Source organism: Phocoena sinus, chromosome 18 (assembly GCF_008692025.1).
Source record: "Phocoena sinus isolate mPhoSin1 chromosome 18, mPhoSin1.pri, whole genome shotgun sequence".
NCBI classification, from domain to species: domain Eukaryota; kingdom Metazoa; phylum Chordata; class Mammalia; order Artiodactyla; family Phocoenidae; genus Phocoena; species Phocoena sinus.
The window spans coordinates 19,157,402-19,180,199 of NC_045780.1; the positions used below are offsets into that span (position 1 = coordinate 19,157,402).

A 22,798-nucleotide genomic window follows, 5' to 3' on the forward strand; every position below is an offset into this window, starting at 1 on the left:
AAGGTAAGAATATTGGTTCTACTAGTTTCTTTAGCTCCTGATCACACATTGATAACCTAATGAGTATCAACCGGACTAACTCACACAAACAAATGATATTACAGACCTCATTTCCTAAACATGTGATACATAACTGACCTGGAATTTAGTTTCTAGTCAAGCTCTCTGCTTGCTTTATTGAGTCAAAGGCCCAAAAGATGACCCACCCAAGAAGATATAGCCACAGAGGAGAGAAAACTGCCACCATATTAAAACAACGACTAATTAATTGGTTTTTCTGTAAAAGATCAATGAAATTGATGTCTACCACTCTTAGAAACAAAGATGAAAAAAACTGAGGAAATCAACTCCTACAACTCAGATTTAATTATAGGTATAAAAGGTATCTTCCAAAGTTTGCATGTCAACTCCTTCTACCAGTATCACATATAATACTTGAAAAAATGAAAACATAACTAATGAATAAATGAGTTGGCATTAAAATGAAAGAATCTCAATTGGAAGGGAAATGAAAGGGATCACTGATCATCAAGTCCTGTGGTCTGGGAGTTTCTAGGGTTCCAAATCATAAAATGATCATCTTTGGCAAATGTGCTGAAATTCTTAAAAAGTTAAGAGAACCCATATGTTTACTTTCAATAATGCCTCGGTAACTAAAGTAGCAAATACTTCACTTTTGCTAGAATTCAATGCAGCAAGGTAACACAATTTACCTTTACATTGATAAAAAAAGCACTGGCTGGCAGCTTTGTATGTCTTGAATAAAACTAGGAAAAATTATTATTTAATAAACTAAGTTTGGTAAACTTCTTAAAACAGATCCAAGGTGGGGAAAGTTTGGTGGTTTCTGACTGCAATATATTGATAATTCTGATTCAACTTACCTTAAAAAAAAGTTTGTAGAATGAGAAAATCAGAGCACATATTGAAAAGAGGTAAATTAAAACAGGAAGAGGAATAGGAAATTTTGATAAAATAATTCACTTCAAAGCTCTCCTAAATATCTAGGTCTCATATAAACTTGACTATCTGTTTATAGCTGAACATGTTACAGGCAGAAATAACTACCAATCTGAACATCAATAATTATGAATATCAGGCCTCTAAAACTATAATGCACATAATAAGGAAAACATTAATTCACTGATAGATCATTTACAATCATTTATTTCAAAACAACATCTGTTTTATCTAAATTATATTTATATAGAGCATAAAGATGTATAAAGTACAGAAAAACAAATAGTCCTATTAAATTGAGATTGAAGATATCCTAGCAAACCTGGAAGCCTATAACAATTCCACAGTCATTCCAATCCTTTGGAAAAGAAGATGCTATATAGTATGTGATGTATCCTTCTGGTATCTACTTCTAATATGGAGAATAAAACTTAGAGTTCATCCCTATGTTTGTGGGGAATTGAGGGAGGGGTAGTTTTTTAAAAGAAATACATTATAGCTGTTTTCAGTCATTTATATCCTAATATGTACTAAAAAGAATTTTTTTTTAATCTTAGAAAACTATATAAAATAAGACTCCAAAATCCAAAATATGTGGGTAAAGAAATTGGGCTTTTTAGGAAGGATAATTTTGTACCTTATTCTCTAATTCATTTAATTTATTCAGCAAATATTTACTAAATGCCTACCAAGCAGTAAGCACTATTATAACTGCTAGGAATACATCAGTAAACAAAATAAACATTCCTGTTTCCTGGAGCTGACATTTTAGGGGGAAGAGAACGATAATAAACAAAAATCAGTATCTATAAGTAAACTATATACTATGTTTGAAAAAGAGGCCTTCTCTGGTGGCGCAGTGGTTAAGAATCCACCTGCCAATGCAGGAGATACGGGTTCAAGCCCTGGTCCAGGAAGATCCCACATGCTGCGCAGCAACTAAGCCCGTGTGCCACAACTACTGAGCCTGCACTCTAGAGCCCATGCTCTGCAACAAGAGAAGCCACTGCAATGAGAAGCCCGCACACCGCAACGAAGAGTAGCCCCCACTCGCTGCAACTAGAGAAAGCCCACGCACAGCAACAAAGACCCAGTGCAGCCAAAAATAAATAAAATCAATAAAATTTAAAAAAGAAAGAGAGAAAAAAGAGCAGGGTATCGTACACTGTTGGTGGGAATGTAAATTGGTGCAGACACTATGGAGAACAGTATGGAGGCTCCTTAAAAAACTAAAAATAGAGCTACCATATGATCCTGCAATTCCACTCCTGGGCGTAAATCTGGATAAAACTCTAATTTGAAAAGATACATGCACCCCAATGTTCACAGCAGCACTATTTATAATAGCCAACACTTGGAAGCTGCCAAGTGTCCATCAACAGATGAATGGATAAAGAAGATGTGGTATATATACACAACTGAATATTACTTAGCCATCAAAAAGAACGAAATAATCCCATCTGCAGCAACATGGATGGACCCAGAGACTATCATACTAAGTGAAGTAAGTCAGACAGACAAAGGCAAGTATCATATGATATCACTTACATGTGGAATCTAAAAAATGATACAAATGATCTTATGGACAAAACAGAAACAGACTCACAGACACAGAAAACAAACTTATGGTTACCAAAGGGGAAAGAGCTTGGGATTAACAGATACACACTACTATATATAAATTATAAAATAGGTGGACTTCCCTGGTGGCACAGTGGTTATGAATCCACCTGCCAATGCAGGGGACACAGGTTTGATCCCTAGTCTGGGAAGATCCCACATGCCACGGAGCAACTAAGCCCATGCACCACAACTACTGAGCCTGTGCTCTAGAACTCGCGAGCCACAATTACTGAGCCCACGGGCCACAACTACAGAAGCCCACGCGCCTACAGCCCGTGCTCTGCAACAAGAGAAGCCACCTCAATGAGAAGCACCGCAACGAAGAGTAGCCTGCGCTGGCCACAGCTAGAGAAAGCCCACACGCAGCAACAAAGACCCAATGCAGCCAAAAAAAAAAAAAAAATTATAAAATAGGTAAACAACAATGTCCTACTGTACAGCACAGGGAACTATATTCAGTATCTTGTAACAATACACACACGCACACACACGTGCGTAACTGAATCACTCTGCTGTACACTAGAAACCAACTCAACATTGTAAACAACTATACTTCAATTTAAAAAACAGCAGGGTAAAGTGAATAGAGAATTTGAGGGAGAAGTAGGGGCAGATTACAGTATTAAACAGTCTTAGGCCTCACTGGAAAAGTGAGATATCAGCAAAGATTCTATTCTATGAGCAAAGACATAATCTATTAGATTTTTTAAATGTGAATGTCTTCTGACCCAGTGGTTTCACTTCTAGGAATCTACACTACAGCAGTACTCTCATTTGTGCATTAAATGTATATAAAAAGCTATTCACTGCAGCAGTTTGTAGTATCAAATGTTCAAAAATAAACTAAATGTTTGTTAACAGGGGAATATATAAATAAATTACACATCCATACAATGGGAAGTACATCCACTAAAAAGATTAAGCTAAACACAGAGGGAGAGGTGCTCTTCAAGATACATCACTACATGAAAAAAGCAAGGTGCAGAAAAATGCAAAAACTAGAAACTTTTATTAGCTGACTACAGAGGAAAAGCAGGCAGCTTAGGGGAAAGAATGAGAGAGACTTCTCACTGTTTACATTTTTATTTCTTTTGAATCTTGAACCATCTGAATCTACTGCCTATTTCAAACACACTGATAATAAATTGGCTAAAAAGTGTAAGTAAATAATAAGACCTCAGTGAGGTAAAATAAAAATCCTTTGTGTGTGTGTGTGTGTGTGAAAGGGGAAGTGAGGAAGGGTTGAAGGGATAGAATGAGCAAAAAATTTATCAGTGGTTATTTCTACAGAAGTGGGAATACAAAGAGAGCAATGGATAGTCACTTTTCACTCTAATACTATAAAATTTTTTAAAACAAGTATATTTGAGTTTTGAATATATATGGGTGTGTGTTTATATATGAATATATATATTTTTGAAATGCTGAAAGGGAAATATAGAAATGGTGGGAGAAAATGACAAGATGTTAGTATCTGAAAAACTACATACTACGCCTTGAAAGGTGGAATTCAAAACAGTAGACGATAAGTTATAAGATTCATAATGACCACAAAATAAAATAAAATAAAATAAAATAGCTTCTCAGAAGAAGCCTAGCTAGTCTTCATTCAGAGATGAGAGTAAAATTCCTTCCATGGATCCTCAGAAAGAAGAAAATATACTGCAGTAAACAATACTGGCCAACAGTAAAAACTTTCATGAAGAAAAAGCAATTTTAAAAGTAGGAAGTCAAATTATATATTATTATAACAATTATATATAATTATATGTTAGATATAGCTGAGTAGTTCATGATGAACTTTAATAATGTTATCCAACATTTATATTACGTTTAAAACATTAAATGGTAAAAAGGATAGGAAGGAAACGGTTTGATTAAATTTTTTAGAGAATAGAAGAGAAAAAACAATAAAACCAAAGACTGGTTTTTTGAAAAAACCAACAAAATAGAGAAGCTTTTACTTAGATTGATCAAGAAAAAAGAAAGACTCAAATTAACTAAAATTAGGAATGAAATAAGGACATTAAGACCAACATTACAGAAATAAAAAAAGAATTATAACAGGAATGCTATGAACAACTGCATGCTGACAAATTAGATAACACAGATGAAATGGACAAATTTCTCAAAAGATCCAACTCCAAAAGAGTTGGACTGAAACCAACTCAAAAAGAAACTGACATCTGAAAAGACCTCTAACAAGGTAAGAGGTTGGGTTAGTAATTTTAAAACTTCTACACAGAGAAAAGTCCAGGCTCAGATGGTTCACTGGTGAATTCTACCAAATATTTAAAGTAGAATTAATATCAAGTCACCAAATTGCTCCATAAAAACTGAAGAGGAGGAAACATTTCCCAACTCCTTCTGTGAGAGGTCAGTACTACCCTGACACTAAAATCATACAAAGACATCACAAGGAAAGAAAATAGAGACCAAAATCTCTTATGAACATATGCATAAAAATCATCAACAAAGGGCTTTCCTGGTGGCGCAGTGATTAAGAATCTGCCTGCCAATTCCAGAGACACAGGTTCATGCCCTGGCCCGGGAAGATCCCACATGCTGTGGAGTAACTAAGCCCGTGCACAACAACTACTGAGCCTGAGCTCTAGAACTCGCAAGCCACAACTACTGAGCCCACGTGCCACAACTACTGAAGCCTGTGCACCTAGAGCATGTGCTCCACAACAAGAGAAGCCACAACAGTGAGAAGCCCGCATACTGCAATGAAGAGTAGTCCCCGCTCACCACAACTAGAGAAAGCCCACGCATAGCAACAAAGACCCAACACAGCCAAAAAAAAAAATCCTCAACAAAATATGAGGAAGCCAAATTTACAAATATATAAAAAGAATTACAGACTATGACCAAGTGGGATTTTTAGGATAAGTCCCACTTTATCCTAAAAATGCAATGTTGTTTAAAATCTTAAAATAATATAATACATTATATCAATAAGGAGAAAAAAACATATGATTATCTCAATAGATGCAGAAAAATCATTTGACAAAATCCAAAATCATTTGACAGAACACTCAATACAACAGGAATAAAAGGGAACGTCCTCAACCTGACAAAGGCATCGACAAAAAGCCCACATCATAAGTAATGGTAAAAGACTGAATGTTCATCCCCCTAAGATAAGGAAAAAGACAACAATGTATTGAAGGTTCTAGCCAGGGCAATTAGGGAAGAAAAAGAAATAAAAGGCATCCAGATTATAAAGGAAGAAGTAAAACTATCTCTATTTGCAGACAATATGATCTTGTATTCAGAAAATCCTAAGGAATACACTAAAAAACTATTTGAATTAAACTATGAATTCAGCAAGTTTGCAGCATACAAAATCAACATGCAAAAGTCAACTGTATTTCTATACACCAGCAATGAATAAACCAAAAACCAAAAACAAATTCCATTTATAACAGAATCAGTAAGAATAAAATACTTAGGAATAATATTTTAATTGCAAGATTTGTACTCTAAAAACTAAAAATACTGTTGAAAAATTAAAGAATATCTCAATAAATGGAAAGACATTTCACACTCATGCATCTGAAGATAATATTGTTAAGATGGCAATACTCCCCAAATTAATCTAGAGATTCAGTATAACCTCTACTGAAATCTCAACTGTCTTTCTGAAAGAAACTGACAAATTGATCCTAAAACTCATATGAAGAGAGAATTCTGGGAAGACGGCAGAGTAGGAAGCACTAGAAATCTGTCTCCCCACCCAGACAACAGCTGCACTGGCAGAATCTGTTGGATGTAACTATTCTGGAACTCTGGAGTCTATTAAAGGCTTACAACTTCCAGGGGAAGGCAAAGAAGGTAAATGATAATTAATTTCTGTCAATTTCAGCTCTGAACACAGTAACAGGTACCCATAGCCAACTGTCACCCACATGGCAGGCAACTATGCACATGTTCCTGGAACAGCCTGCACAGAATCTGCAGGACCCAGGGTGGGCAGAAAGGACCCAGTCCTCCAAATTTCACAGATCTGTGCTCTGATCACTTATCGCTGCTCATCACGGAGGAGCAGGCAAAGAGGTGGGGGCTACTGTTGTTGCACCTCCCCCATTGCTGCAAGCACCTCTCCCTCTAGTTGAAGTGACTGCCAGGAGATTTAAAAAGTTGGCACCTTCCCCCTACTCTTCATTTTTTTCTCTTTTTCCTCTTTTGGGAGTCAGACATTGGACTAAGACATTCAAAAGTAACCAAATAAATGGAGGAAATTAGAAAGTCACACTGCACACCCAAGAAAGGCACAGAATCAGAAAAGGCCTGAGAAGACCTTAAGTTTATACTTCAGGCTGATCCCTGGCACAGACATAGCCTACAACAATCAAAACCAAACCAAACATAAATGAAAACAAACAAACAAACAGCAAACTCTAGGGAAGTGGGGAGAATGTGATATCAGACTTACCAAATTATTAGATTCAAATGTCCAGTTTTCAACAAAAAAATGACAATGCATACAAAGAACAAGAAAGTATGGCTCATTTAAAGGAAAAAAAAGTTGGCCAAAAGGAAGTATCCTTGAAAAAGATTTGATGGCAGATTTACTAGATGAAAATTTTAAAACAAGTGTCTTAAAGATGCTCAAAGAACTAAAGGAAGATATGTCAAGAAAATGATGTACAAACAAAATGGAAAAATCAATACATAGAACCTAAAAAAGAAGTCTCTAGAAATTCTGGGGCTGAAAAGTATAATAACCAAAATGAAAAATTCACTACAGAGGTTCAGAGATAGATTTGAGAAAGCAGAAGCAAGAAACAACAAACTTGAAGACAGGACAATGTACAGAAAGAAAAAATCTGAAGAAAAGTGAACAGAGACTAAGGGACCTGTGAGACACCATTAAGTGGAACAACATATACATTATGGGAGTTCCAGAAGAAGAGAGAGAAAAAAGAAATGGAAAATATTTTTTAAAATAATGGCCAAAATTTCCAAAATGTGATGAAAGACATGAATATAAGCATCCAAGAAGCTTAAACTCCAAGTAGGATGAACTCAAAGGGACCCATTCCAAGACATATTATAAGTAAGCTGTCATGTCCCAGGGACAAAGGGAGAATTTTTTTTTTTTTTTTGGTATGCGGGCCTCTCACTGTTGTGGCCTCTCCCGTTGCAGAGCACAGGCTCCGGACGCACAGGCTCAGTGGCCATGGCTCTTGGGCCCAGCCACTCCGCGGCATATGGGATCTTCCTGGACCAGGGCACGAACCCATGTCCCCTGCATCAGCAGGCGGACTCTCAACCACTGCGCCACCAGGGAAGCCCACAAAGGGAGAATTTTTAAAGCAGCAAGAAAGAAGAAAGCCATCATGTATAAAGGATCTTCAATAAGATTATCTGCAGATTTCTCATCAGAAACTCTGAAGGCCAGAAGGCAGTATTCAGAAGGAGCTGATGTATTCAATGTGCTAAAAGAAAAAAACTGTCAGCCAGGATTGCTATAGGCAGCAAAACTGTCCTTCAAAAGTGAGGAAAAAATTAAGACATTCTTAGATAAACAAAAGTTGAGGAAGATAATTATCATTACCACTACACATATCCTATGAGCAATGCTAAAAGGAGTCCTGCAGGTTGAAATTAAAGGACTAAAGTCAGTAACTCAAAGCCATATGAAGAAATAAAAATCTCAGTAAAGGTATATACATGGGCAGGACTTCCCGGGTGGTGCAGTGGTTAAGAATCTGCTTGCCAATGCAGGGGACACAGGTTCAATCCCTGGTCCGGAAAGATCCCACATGCCTCAGAGCAACTATGCCCGTGAGCCACAACTACTGAGCCTGCGCTCTAGAGCCCGCAAGCCACAACTACTGAAGCGTGCATGTCTAGAGCCCATGCTCAGCAACAAGAGAAGCCACCGCAATGAGAAGCCTGTGCACCGCAACGAAAAGTAGCCCCCGCTCGCCACAACTAGAGAAAGCCTGTGCACAGCAACAAAGACCCACCGCGGCCAAACATAAATAAAATAAATAAATTTTTTAAATAGGCAATTGCAGGGCTTCCCTGGTGGCGCAGTGGTTGAGAGTCTGCCTGCCAATGCAGGGGACACGGGTTTGTGCCCCGGTCCAGAGAAGATCCCACATGCCGTGGAGCGGCTGGGCCCGTAAGCCATGGCCGCTGAGCCTGCGTGTCTGGAGCCTGTGCTCCGCAACGGGAGAGGCCACAACAGTGAGAGGCCCGCGTACCTCAAAAAAAAAAAAAGGGCAATTGCAAAAGATATTATTATTGTAATAATGATGTGTAACTTCACTTTTTGTTTTCTATATAATTTAAGAGACTGATGCATTAAAAATTATTAGTTTATGTTTTTGGACTCTCAACATAAAAAGACAATTTTGTGACATCAACAACTGAAAGGAGTATGGACAGGACTGTTGAAGAAGCATAATTTTCTATGTTATTGAAGTTAAGCTTGAATAAATTCAAATTAGAGTGTTAAAGCTTTAGGATGTTAAATGTAATCTCCATGGTAACTACAAAGAAAACAATGAAAGAATATACACAAAAGGAAATAAGAAAGGAATTTAAACATTTCAATAAAAAAGCCAGCTAAACACAAAACAATTAGTGAAAACAGAAAATCAACAGAAAAACCAAGGAAACCAAAATCTGTTACTTTGAAAAGATCAATAAAATCAATAAGCCTATAGTCAGATTAACTACAAAAAGAGAGTGAAAGACACAAATTACTCATAACAGAAATGTATGTGACTGTTTTTCTCTAGCTGCATTTTCTCTCTTTAACTTTTGCCATTTTAATTATGATACGTCTTGGGTTCATATTGTTTGGGACTCTGGGTGTTTCCTGCATCTGGATATCTGTTTCATTGTCTAGGTTTGGGAAGTTTTCAGCCATAATTCCAATAATTACATTTTCTACCCTTTCTCTCTCTCTTCTCCTTCTGGGACCCCTATATTGTGAATTTTAGTGCACCTGATATTTTCCCAAAGGTTCCTTATTCTTCTCATTTTTTAAAATCTGTTTTTCTTTTTGCTGTTCTGACTGGGTGATTTCTATTATTCTTTCAGATCCCTTATGCATTCTCCTTTATCACCTAACCTGCTGTTAATTCTCTCTAGTGTGTTTTTCATTTCAGTTGTTGTGTTCTTCAGCTCTTTTTTTTTTTTGCGGTACATGGGCCTCTCACTGTTCTGGCCTCTCCCCTTGCAGAGCACAGGCTCCAGACGCGCAGGCTCAGTGGCCATGGCTCACGGGCCCAGCCGCTCCGCGGCATGTGGGATCTTCCTGGACCGGGGCATGAACCTGTGTCCCCTGCAGCGGCAGGTGGACTCTCAACCACTGTGCCACCAGGAAAGCCCCCTGACTGGTTTTTTTGTGTGTGTAGTTCCTTGTTAAAATTCTCACTGTGTTCATCTATTCTTTTCCCCAGTTCTGTTAGCATACTTATTACTATCACTTTGAATTCTTTATCAGGTATTTACCTCTGTTTCATTAGAGTCTGTTTTTTTCCCCCCAGGGTTTTTTTCTTGCTCTTTCATTTGAAACATACTCCTCTGTCTTCTCATTTTGTTTAACTTTCTCTGTCGCCATGAAATTAGGTGAAGCAGTGACCTCTCCCAGTCTTGAAGGCATGTCCTCATGTGGGAATGTCTCTATGCAGTCTGCATGTGTCCAGTTGCTTTGGTAGGAGTGCTGCTGGATCTGAAGTGAGCACAGTCTGGATCTTCCCTCAGGGTGTGCTGGCAGCCAACACTTTGGTAGGAGGTAGGGCTGAAGTTGGAGTGGCTAGTCAGAGCTGGGGCTTCTCTGCTCAATGGCTGTCACCGCCCTGTGAGAGGTGGGGTGGGGCTCAAGGGGCTGGAACAGGAGTCCTGAGGGAACTGGGTTTCAGCTAGGTGGGTGGCAGTCCCTGTCTTGGTTTGGGGCTCATCCAGGGCTCGAGGGCATGGGGCTGTACTTCTGTGCTGATTTCACTCTCCCCACCCTCTGGTGCACATGCCTTGGTTAGAGGCTGGGTCAGGGCTTGAGGGGCTGGTGCCATGCCACTGACCTGGTTTTGCTCCCTTCTAGGTGTGAGCAGGGGCACACAATCCTGCGATGGCAGTCTCCACCCTAGAGCTAGTTTCGCTCCCTCTCGAGTGTGTGCAAGGAAGCCTCACTTGAGTGGCAACATTCTCTGCCCGGGATCGGGTTTCACTCCCCGCCGAGTGTACACACTGACACACGTGCTGGCAATGGCTGCCTCCACACTCAGAGACAGGGGCTGGGTCCAAGCAGGCTTGGATCCCTCGGCGTGTGCGCACTCTCGTCAACAGCCTGCGCCTTAGTCGGGTGCAGCACCAGAGCAAGAGGCGCTGGAGCAGGAGCCCTGTGCAGGCTGGGGAGTGCACTGGGGCGGTCCTGAGAAGCCGGCCAGAGCCCCAGGAAGTTTTCAATCTGCTGCCTCTGTGCTGTGACTGGGAGGAAGCAAGTCTGTGCATGCTCTTCAAAAGCGGTGTCTCGGTTTCTTATATCTCTCCAGTAAGCCCCACTGATTTTCAAACCAGTTAAGGGGGTCATCTTCCCAGCGTTGGACCCTTGGGCTAGGGTGCCTAATATGTGGCTCAAATCCCTCATTCCCCCAGGGATAATTCCCAAGCCTGTGACATCCCCTTCCTCTTGTGTCCCCCACAGCGGGTACAGGTCCTGACCAGATTGCTTCTCCTCCCTTCCTACCAGCCTTCGTGTGGTTCTTCCTTTACAGCCTTGGTTGTAGGAGAGTCATCTTGCTAGTCCCCGGGTCGATTTCACCAAACATCGCTCTATATGTAGTTCTGGTTTTGATGTGTTCAAGTGAGTGAAGGTGAGCCCGTGTCCTTTAACTCCATCTTGATCTCTCTCTCCTCCCTCCGTACAGTTTTTCACAGCGGCTGCACAAATATACATTCTTACCAACAGTGTACTAGGGTTCCCTTTTCTCTACATTCTCACCAACACTTGTTATTTCTTGCCTTTTTGATAACAGCCATTCTAACCGATGTGAGTGATATTTTATTATGGCTTGATCTCCATTTTCCCAATGATTAGAGATGTTAAGCACCTTTTCATGTACCTGTAAGCCATCCATATGTCTTCTATGGTAATATGTCTATTCTGTTCCTCTGCCCAGTTTTTAACTGGACTGTTTGTTCTTTATGTATTTTGGATATTAACCCCTTATCAGATATATGATTTGCAAATATTTTCTCCCAATTGGTAGGTTGCCTTTTCATTTTGTTGATGCTTTCCTTTCCTGTACAGAAGCTTTTTATTTTGACGTAGTCCTACTTGTTTATTTTTGCTTTTGTTGCCTTTGCTTTTGGTGTCAAATTCAAAAAATCATCTCCAAGACTGATGTCAAGAAGCTTACCACCTGTTTTCTTCTAGGAGTTTACGGTTTCTTATGTTCAAGTCTTTAACCCACTTCAAGATCATTTTTGTCTATGGTGTGAGACAGTGAGTTTCATTTTGTGCATGTGGCTGTCTAGTTTTCCTGGCACCCTTTATTGAAAACACTGTCTTACCCCTGTTGTATATTCTTGGCTCCTTTTGTCACAAATTAATTGACCACATATGTGTGTGGGTTTATTTCTGGGCTCTCTATTCTTTTCCATTGATCTGTGTGTCTGTTTGAATGCTAATCCCATTCCATTCTGATTAATGTAGCTTTGTAATATAGTTTGAAGTCAGGAAGTATGATAGCAATGATACTTAGATACAATACCAACCAAAGGCATGATTCAGAAAAGAATTTATAAACCAGACTTTATTAAAATTAAATATTTCTGCTCTGTGAAAGACACTGTCAAGAGAATGAGAAGTCAAGCCACAGAATGGGAGAAAATATTGGCAAAAGATATATCTGAAAAGGACTGTTACCCAAAATACATAAACTCCTCCTAAAACTCCTCCTAAAACTATAAGAAAATAAACAGCAGATTTAAAAATTGGCACAAGGTGTAGTCACCGCTCCAAAGAAGATGTACAGATGGCAAGTAAGCATATGAAAAGATGTTCAGCATCACATATCATTAGAGAATTGCAAATTAAAACAATGAGAGAGCACACCTATTAGAATGGCCAAAATTCAAAACACTGACAACACCAAATGCTGGGAAGAATGTGAAACAATAAGAACTTTCATTAATGATACAGCCACTCTGGATATAATCTGGACGTTTCTTACAAAAATAAACATACTCTTACCATAGGATCTTACCACAGGATCCAGCAATCACACTCCTTGGTGTTTACTTAAAGAGTGGAAAACTGATGTCCACACAAAAACCTATACACGAATGTTCACAGCAGCTTTATTCATAATAGCTAAAACCTATGAACAGCACATCCATCTTTCAGTAAATGAATGACTAAACAAACTGTGGACCAGCCATACCATGGAATACTACCAAAAAAAAAAAAAAAAAAACAACGAACAAACTATTTGCAATGGGCTGAATTGTGCTCCCCCCACAAAATTCCTATGTTGCAGCCCTAACCCCAAGTACCTGAGAATGTAACTGTATTTGGAGACAGGGTCTCAAAGAGGTACAGTAAGTTAAAATGAGGACAGAAGTGTGGGCCTTACTGAATCTGACTAGCATCCTTACATGAACAGGAAATCTGACACACAAAAAGGTGCCAGGGATATGTGCACAGGAAAACCATTCCAGAACATAAGGAGAAGGCAGCCATCTGCAAGCCAAGGAGGGAGGCCTCAGAAGAAACCAAAGCTGCCCAGCTCTTATCTTGGATTTCCAGCCTCCAAAACTGTGAGAAAATACATTTCTGCTGTCTAAGCCACCCAGTCTGTAGTATTTTGTTACAGCAGACTTAGCAAACTAATATATTGACATATAACATCATTGTATCTCCAGGGAATTAAGCTGAATGAAAAAAGACAATCCCAAAGGTTAAATACTATATGACCTCACATCCATTTCATTCTTGATGTTACAAAATACAGTTAACCCTTGAAGAACATGGCTATGAACTCTGTGCATCCACTTACAGGCAGACTTTTTTTCAGTAGTAAATACTATACTACTACGTGACCTAAGGTTGGCTGAACCTTCAGGTGTGAAACTGCGGAAACAGAGGAACCTTGTATAGGAAGGAACTGCATATGCAGATTGTTGACTGTGTGGAGGGTTGGCGCCCCTAACCCGCACACTGGTTCAAGGGTCAACAGTATGTCATAATATCATTGAGTAAAGATCTTATTAAATGTCTATGTACAGTCAAACTGGGCTATTGGTACTGTCAAGATAATACTTGAAAAGATGATTATAATCATTGGTCACCTTTACAGAATGTTACAAAACAAACTCATCAGCTTGAAAACTAGTCAATAAAAGCAAAGAATAAAGCACTTATCCTACCTTTCCTGAATAATCTGTACTTCAGAATAAGAATAATTGATGGAGGAAAGTTTCCATTTACAGAAGAATTACAGCTAATAGTTGAAAACGGAATGATAAAGTTATCAGTTCACCATTTAGCAACCCCTGATGGATCTAGTCAATGGTCATCAATAATAGCTTACATCAAAAAAAGAAAAAAAAATAGAGAGATAGCAAGACATTATGTGTCTACTAACAGTCATACACAACAACATCTCTGAAGTATTTCTTCTGGAAAATATCAAACCAGGATCTGATCAGGCCTCTAGATCCATTTCTAGGAAACACAGAGAATTAGCAAATATGTTAAACAATGAAGGAGGTACAATCTGTAAAATACACACAGTAAGAAATTCCACAGGATAAACAATCCAGTTTCTTCAACAAATAAATTGAAAAAAAAAAAGAAAGGAAAAGGGGGAGGGAAGGGAGATGTGAAACCAACAGATTAAAAGATTTAAGACACAAGTCAACCAATCATACTGTATGGACCTTATTTAAATCCTCATTAGAACATACTGAAAAAAAAAAAAGAACTTATGAAACAATCAAGAAAATTTGAACGCTGGATACTTGATATTAAGGAATTTTCATTAATTTTGTCAGGTGTGATGAACTGTGGTCATTTTTTTAAGAGTTCTTATTTTTTTCCCCATACATACTGAAATATGTACAGATGAAACATCATATCTGGGATACTTTAAAATAATATGGGGTCAGGGAGAAATAGAGTTCGGCTATGACTGATAACTGCTGAAGCTGGTTAAGAGGTATATGAGAAGTCATACTATTTTCTCTACCTAATTTTATAAATATCTGCAATTCTCCGTAACAAAATGTTTTAAAAAAATTAATCTGAGGACTGGAAACAGAAATAAAAGAAGCTGCAAATATCCTACAACTGTAATACAAATATAACGTTCACGTACATGTTCTGAAGTGCATTTGGCTCAGCAACATCCACATACAATCAGGATACCAGCACCATCGCCAAACAGAAAGGGTACATATATTACTAAGGACTAGAAAACTACAGGTAAAGGGACCTTTCACTACACATAATTTTAAAATAGATATTCTGCTTTCTAAGGTTAGTAAGAAACCCCTTCATATTTCTGCAGTATAGCTTAAATGGAATGCCTAGTATTACTCCAATTCCAAACTATTTTTTTCAATTATCTTTCTAAATATAATGACATATAAAAATGCCTCTATCAAGGGCAATATATTTCAAAGCCCTTGAATATATACACACAAAAAACATATACAAACACACATACACACACACACATACACATGCAAAGCCCTAAGAAACTGACATTCAGACATCATTTCTGCTTTGCAGATGAGCAAACAGAGACTGGAGAATTAACCAATTTGCCTAAAATCATATAGCTACATTACAACCACAAAGTTTTTTGCTCTGAGGTCCAAGGTCTTTTCTATTCTACCACACTGTCATTCAAGACACAGAAAGAAAACCAAAATTCCAACAACTGATTCACCATAAGTCACAGTATGAAAAGCATTCCTGGCCAATTTCTTGATGGAAAGTTCCTTATTTTATTCATATGCTATAAGCAGCACGAACACAATCTAATCTTACAACAGCAATCACCTATTACATACTTACTAAACATTTATACAAGGAGAAATTTCTAGACAAAATACCACAAACCTTTCCTTTAAAAGAATTAATGTATGCTTTCATGTATGCATAAACAACTTCTTTTACTCTGAAGAACTCAAAAATGTGGATTTTAGCAAAAATACTGCATCAGAATCACTATACATCCATTTAAAACTTCAACCATTTTAACTGATTCTTAAATTCTCCTAAAAAATATTAATGTAAGATTTTCTGCAGTAATTCTTAAGTCAAATAATTCCTCTTGCATGACCTAATATAGGCACTCATTTACACTAATAAGTGCTTTACATGCATGAATTTATTTAATCCACAAAATAACTCCAAGTTCCAAAAATCATTGTTAGTTCCTTTTACAAATAAAAAAACTGAGGCTTGGAGATTTTAGGTAACTTTTCGAGATCACAGAGCCAGTAAATGGTAGATCTGAGACTTGAGTCAGTCCAGTCTGATGACAAATCCTTGCTCTTAACCCATCCTCTATTCCAATAAACATTATCTATTTTCAGTTGCCAAAAAGTGCCCTAAGTTACGACATTCCTCTTCTTGTTTCAAAGAAGACAGCCAATCTCAACTAGAATGGCTGCATAGGAAACAGGTTCATTTTGTCATTCATTCGCTTCTCAGCACACACTGGCTCATATTCTCCCTTAGAAATTACTGTATTAATGAAGGTTAAATTATCAGATCAACCCTCAAAAACTTAACTATCACTTAAAATAAGATTTCTATGTAAAAGTCTGGTGAATTATAACAGGACAATACAACATCATCCAGTCGTACCCAACTAAAAGGTACCCCAAATCCCAAAGGCAACATGAAATTCCTTTCTTGTCTTCCTCAGCACACAACCAGGAATGACTGCACATGTCCTAGTCCCCGTCATGAGCTCCATCAGGAGATGAGTTTTAAAGTGTGCCAGTTCCCGTAGAAAGCAGGGACAAAGCCAGGAGGAGAAAAGGGTAGGATACAAAAGCAGTAACATTTATTCATATATATATACATATATATATATATATATACATATTATATATATATAATATATATATATATTCAAGTCTGAAGCCCAAAACTATTAACTGCTACAGTTCAGTTAAAAAAAAAAAAAAAAGTTTTCTGTGAACCAGCCCGGAAATCTAACTACCATATTGTACTTGCAAAGAGATCTGGAACACAACCAGCTTAAAAGTTGGAAACTATCTATACTCACCAAACTCTCTACAATCAAATACCCCTTTTCAACTTTCTGAAAACTAAAAGCCTAGTATTTATGGAAGAGAGAAAAGTGAAGGACTCTTTAACGGCATGCACAGAAACAGCTCTGTACATGAAGTACCCAAATCAGTGGAAATATACATTAGGTCCTTTGGGATGATACCAATAATATAATTCATCCAAGATACTTCAAGTATTCCTTTTTAGTATGGAGTTCTTGAATATGTCCAGATCTTTGGAACTGTGAGATTTGTTTTCTCCTTTTTTTTATTACCAGGTGCTATGGACTGAATGCTTGTGTCCCCTCAAAATTCATATGCTGAAAACCTAATACCCAATGTGATGTTATTAGGGGATGAGGCCTTCAGGAGTGATTAGGTCAGGAGGGCAGAGCCCTCATGAATGGAATTGGTGCCCTTATAAAAGAAGCCAGTAAAAGCTCCCACCCACTCTGCCAAGTGAGGCCAGTGACAACGCACTATCTATGAACAAGTAAGTGGACCCTCACCAGACACAGAATCTGCCAGCACCATGATCTTGGACTTCCCAGGCTCCAAAACTGTGAGAAATAAATTTCTATTGTTTATAAGTTACCCAGTTTATGGTATTTGTTATAATAGTCCAAATAGACTAAGACATCAGAGATTTTTTTAAATGGTTTTAAATAGTTATTTTTATGGGATGTACATAAGCACATTTTGTTGTGTTGATCTGATCAGTAAAAAAAGACGTACATGTACTCTACTACAATGCTGATGAGAAAGTAAACTCATGAAAAGTGTCTGGAGTGCAATTTAACAATAATTACCAAGAGTTTTATACATGTTCATAGCTTTTGACTCAGTAATTCAACTTGTAAGAATGTATTCTAATAATCAGAGATTGGTTCATGAATTTATTTAACAAGTTATCACAGACTTACTTTCTGCCAGGCATCACTCTTACGAATAAGGATGTTTAATCACATTATTTTACAGTTCCAAAGTTGGAGGAAAAAATGTCATATAACAGTAAGAGTTAACAAATTAAAATACAAAAAAGAATATTACACTACCACTGGAAACTACATTATCAAATATCAAAAAAATATTTAATAACATAATGCTCATATGTTAAGAAAAAAATTTTTTAAACAAGATACAAACCTATATGTAACTACATGTACCTACATATAACTACATGTATGGGATCATACATGTAGTTATATACAGTATGCTTTAGATCTTATTAGTCAGGGTCCTTGGTTAAGTTACTTAACCTTGCTCTACTTCTGTGTCTTCATCTATAAAATGAAGGTTTTACATTTTACATGTAAAATAAAGATTTTATATTTCACATCTTAATGGATTGTCAAATGGGTTCTCTGAAAAGTGTTTATAATATTCCCCAGCACATATAAAGCATCAATAATTATTTGCTGGTGGTATACACATACAGATGCAAAGAAAAAATGGAAGAAATATTTCAAAATATTATCAAAGATCCTGAATTCTAATATACCTAATTCTAAGGCAATCAGGAAATTTGAACACTATGTATTATGAGATACTAAAAATTATTTTATAGGATATAAAAAATCATTTTATGAGGCATTTTTTGTTTTTTTAAAAGTCTTTATAGCAGAGAAAAGTATTTATGAATAAAATATGATACCTAAAATTTGCTTTAAAATACTTTGGTGGGGGGCCTACATGGAGAGTTTTGGGTTCTTTTTAATTTTTAATATTATCAGAAGTAAATTGCCTCTGGGTAATAGAATTGTTACTAGCTTTGCTTTATATTTTCCATTTTCTCAATTTTCTACAGTGATTAAAAATTATTTTTAAAATTAGAAAAATGTTTTCAAAAAATTTTAAGACAATCCTTACCAAGACTCCATCCACAGATGAAACTTTCTCCCAAGTTAACCAAGCTCTTTCTCTGACATGATCTGGTATCCTTAATTTCTGACATAATGCAGTAAAATCAGGTTCTTCAGTTTCTTCAAACTCAAGCCTACCAAATGAAAATATACATGTAATAGGCACATACTTACAATCAAATTAATTAAATATTTGTTTCAATATTTTGCATACAATAGCACTACCCTGAAAGACAGCATCACTAAATACTTTAGCATCTTATTTATCTTTGAAAAAAATTACACTTAGAATTTAAGCATATGTTTATCTTCTTCGGTCTTTCCAAAACAAGAATACCACACAGTGAAAAATGTCTGCTGGTCTGGTGAATCACATACTTTAGAGCAGCAAAATAGCCTTGTGAAGGAAAGTAAGTACAATAGCTAAAACTGTTTGGGAAAGCTGGGATGATACTAGCCAAGAGGAAAGCCTTAGATAATATTACAAAATCAATTCAATATCAGTAACTTTGCTAAAATACAATCAATGTTTCATTTAATCTACCTACTAGTATTTCTTACATGATGATCAAATTCAGCCTTTTCTTCTTCATCTTTCTTAACCAAGACAGGCAGTCAAAAAATTCTTCTTGCCCAATTCTTTTTCATTCACTTAATGTCTATTTGACATCTAATAATAATAATAGTAGTACAAGGCATAGCTTACAGTTTTTTAGAATTTGCTATGGCCCCATACAAAGTACCCTCGATGAAGGTAGACTGAATCCCACATCAGCCCTATTAGGTAAGTACTCTTATTATTCTTGTTTTACAGATAAGTACCAAATCAGAAAAGTTAAAGTACTCACCTGAGATCACAGCCAGTAAATAGGAAACCCTGATATAAACCCAATAACCTAACTCTATAATCCATGCCCCTGACCACTATTCCAGACTGCCAACCTTACTTCAAAACATAATTACCTTTTGGTTATCTCAAGAATGAAGATGGTGTGTTGTTCCTAGTGATGGTTTCCCTTACAACTGTATCACTTAAGCCAGAGATAATACAGTAGCAGGAAGACCTCAACTCTCAAAGTAGACATAGGCTCTGTCACTGGAAATGCAGTTGGACTGGGCCCTGAATCCATCCCAAGTAAGTTTCTCGGCTTCAGATTGCCAGGCAGTGGTTCTATCCTTGTTAAGTAGTTAACCTGTAGAGTTTGATAGCCCATGCTAAGGAAACATTTTATGGGTAAGGATAATCAAGAACAGACTGCATGGTTTTGACTTACAGGAGAATTTTTGACAGTTCCATCATTTAAAGGTATATAAAATACAGTTTTGCAAAATAAAAGAAACAAAGTCTCTTTTCCCAGGTGACGGCCAGAACTTCAATATTTCTGGTTACCCTACAATAATCAAGAATGCTTCCAAGCTCTGTGGATAACATGGGGTTCTTTACAGTAGACTTCACTGCACTTTACAAAGGGAAACTGGAAAGTACTGTATATATCAGTCTAATCAGAAACGAATGTCTTCTCTCAGAACATCCCTGGGCTTTTTTTTTTTTAAACTAGCGAGAATGATTTTTAATTAATGCATAAGAGAGTCTAAATATATGCATTTTGAATAGCTTTTCACAAGCCATTTCCAAAGCCCATTCCAATCTTTAACAATTTGTCCCGAATTCTGTTAGTGTCTGGGGAGATAAGAGAAATAGGACTTGCTGATAGACTAGAACTGCAGGAGGGAGTACTGAGGGACAGAAAGGAGTCCCATTCCCTTGAAACTGATGTGTAGTCTCAAAGTAGGGCTAGTGCTGACAATAATAATGACAACTATATTCGTTCAATCTTAGGTTCTAACCATAAAGCATCACAATCAAGAAAAATAAGCTGCTGCAATATATATCTTCTTGTCATATTCTGCTGCATTATCATGGACTTGCTTAAATTTAGAATCCACTTAGGAGAAAAAAAAATAATTCCATGTGAGCACAAAAACACTAATTTTGTACTCAAACAAAACAAAAAAGGAGGACACCAGGATCCTCGCTGGCTCAAAGCCAAAACGCAAAATGGAAGAAATAATGAGGCACGCTGAAGCAGACTAACATGAAAGAAGACTTTTATGCAACGAGAAAAAAGAAAAAGTTTAGAAACTTTCAAGCTCTTGGGCTAAATGTCTCACAATATTTTTGCCCATACACCAGTTCCTCTAAAGAGTTATGTTCCACCAGTCACTACCGATGGCTGTGAATCCTCACGTACTGAAAGCACTCTTCTAAGGGAACGCCATAAAGCACCTCAGCCGAGTTTCCTGGGGGCAACTGACACCCAGGACCCTGCGCTTCACGTCCGATGGCATCTCTGCAGCAGCGTCCAAGGCTTTTCTGGCTGGCCTCTCCCAGGACTGGGCTTCAGATGCAGCTGCACGCCCAGAGGAAAATACTTTCCAACTGCTGCATCGCAGGAGACCAAAACAGAAAGTCAAATGACCACCGGAGGACTACAAACCTCAACAGGAGAAAAACCTCTCCAACAGGCACCAGTTTTTTTTGTTTTTTTTTTTTCGTTTTGCATTTGATGGGGTCTCGAAATCACCCGCCGCCTGCGAGACTCCAGTCTCGCGGAGGAAAGGCGGCACCTGTCACTTCGCTCAGCGACCCGAGCCCCACCCGCCCGACACCTGTCAAGCTGGAGCCGAGACCCCTCCCGGCCGCCCTCTCCTCGCTCCCGAACCCAGACTCCTGTCAGCCTCCTGTGGGCGCTCCGCGGCGGTGGGGCACCGGGAGAGTCCCTACTCCCGCCGGGACCCGGTCCCCGGCGGAGACGCGCCCCCGCGTAGACGCCGCGGCGCCCGTCGACGCACCCTCTGGGCGCCCTTCCTGCGCGCCGCCCGCGGCGGCGTCTCGGCTCGCTCACCTGGCCAAAGGCAGGTCCTCGGGGCCACTATCCTGCTCGGGGTCCTCCTCAGGAGGGGGCGGCGGGGGAGGCGGCGGGGGCTCCGCGGCGGCGGCGGCGGCTGCTGCTCTACGGGGGGTTTTGGGCGGCATGACGCCCTCGCAGGGCAGGCGCCGGCGGACGCTGGAGGAGGTCCGGGGAGGGAGGACGCGCGCACGTCGGGCACGCCCCGTCCTCTGCCGACTCCCGTTACAAAAATAATTTGAACGTCCCCTGAGAAAAACCGGACGAGCCCTCCCCCGCCCGGCAACCGAGCGCCGCGTCCAACCGCGGGAAAACGTCACTTCCGCCAGCGGCGTCACGTCCGCGAGGCTCCCGGGCCCGCCGGCGTCGGGAGGGCACCGGGGTGCCGGGCTATGCGCGGGGCGGGGGGGCGGTCGGGAGGGGAGCCCCGGCCTGGGCCCAGGCGCCCGCCCAGAGGCAGCCGCAGCCGCCTGAACCTGTCCCTTCCCGAAACTCGCCCCTCCAGGCGTGGGTTCCGGTAACGGGACGCTACCCAGCCTGGTGGGCGAGCGCAGGCCCCATCACTATCTGCGGGTGGATCCGGAGCTACGGCGGAGGCCCCGCCGGGAGTATCTGGCGAGCGCACCCGGGGCGGGCACGCCCCTCTGCTCCGTGGGCGGTGCCCTCCCTCTCGCCCGCAGTCCTACCGCCCAATCCGTTAAGCGAAGTCGTGCGAAACAAAAACAAAAACTTCTGGAACACCTCTCAGGAGCTGAATTTTGCCAACCCTTAGGAGAGACCAAGTATGGGACAATGGCCTTTTAGAGTTCTTTTGGGGAAGGGGTTGGGCAAAGAACTAATGACAGGGTGCTAAATGATTTAACAGGGGTGTGAAATCAGGAAGCACCCTCGAAATGTATAAGGGACAGCTTCAGAGGAGCAGTGGCATTTGAGTAGAAGTTTTCCCGACGGACCTAACATTTAAGGAGGACTTTGTGTACAAGGGACTGTTCTGGCCACTTTACATAATTGTCCTACTTAATACTCAGAAGCAACCCTTTAAAATGAGTCGTAGTCCTATTACACTTTCCAGCTGGGAAAACAGGCTCGGAGGAGTTAATTTAACCAACATTACAGAGCTGATGGGTGATATTAGGTGAGCCGACGCGTGTTGTGAAAGAATTGACC

General features: G+C 39.3%; 1 protein-coding gene across 1 annotated transcript in view; it reads right to left on the reverse strand.

Moving 5' to 3' along the window:
- The window catches only part of RB1 (RB transcriptional corepressor 1), a 131,072-nt gene extending 109,128 nt beyond the window's left edge, over window positions 1–21,944 (reverse strand). The window contains exons 1-2 of the mRNA XM_032611172.1: window positions 21,629–21,944; window positions 18,730–18,856 (exon numbers count right to left, since the gene is read on the reverse strand). Of these exons, the coding sequence (XP_032467063.1) occupies window positions 18,730–18,856; window positions 21,629–21,759 (258 nt within the window). The 5' untranslated portion in view covers window positions 21,760–21,944. The remainder of the gene's footprint in view (window positions 1–18,729; window positions 18,857–21,628) is intronic.
- Between the last annotated feature and the right edge of the window lie 854 nt (window positions 21,945–22,798).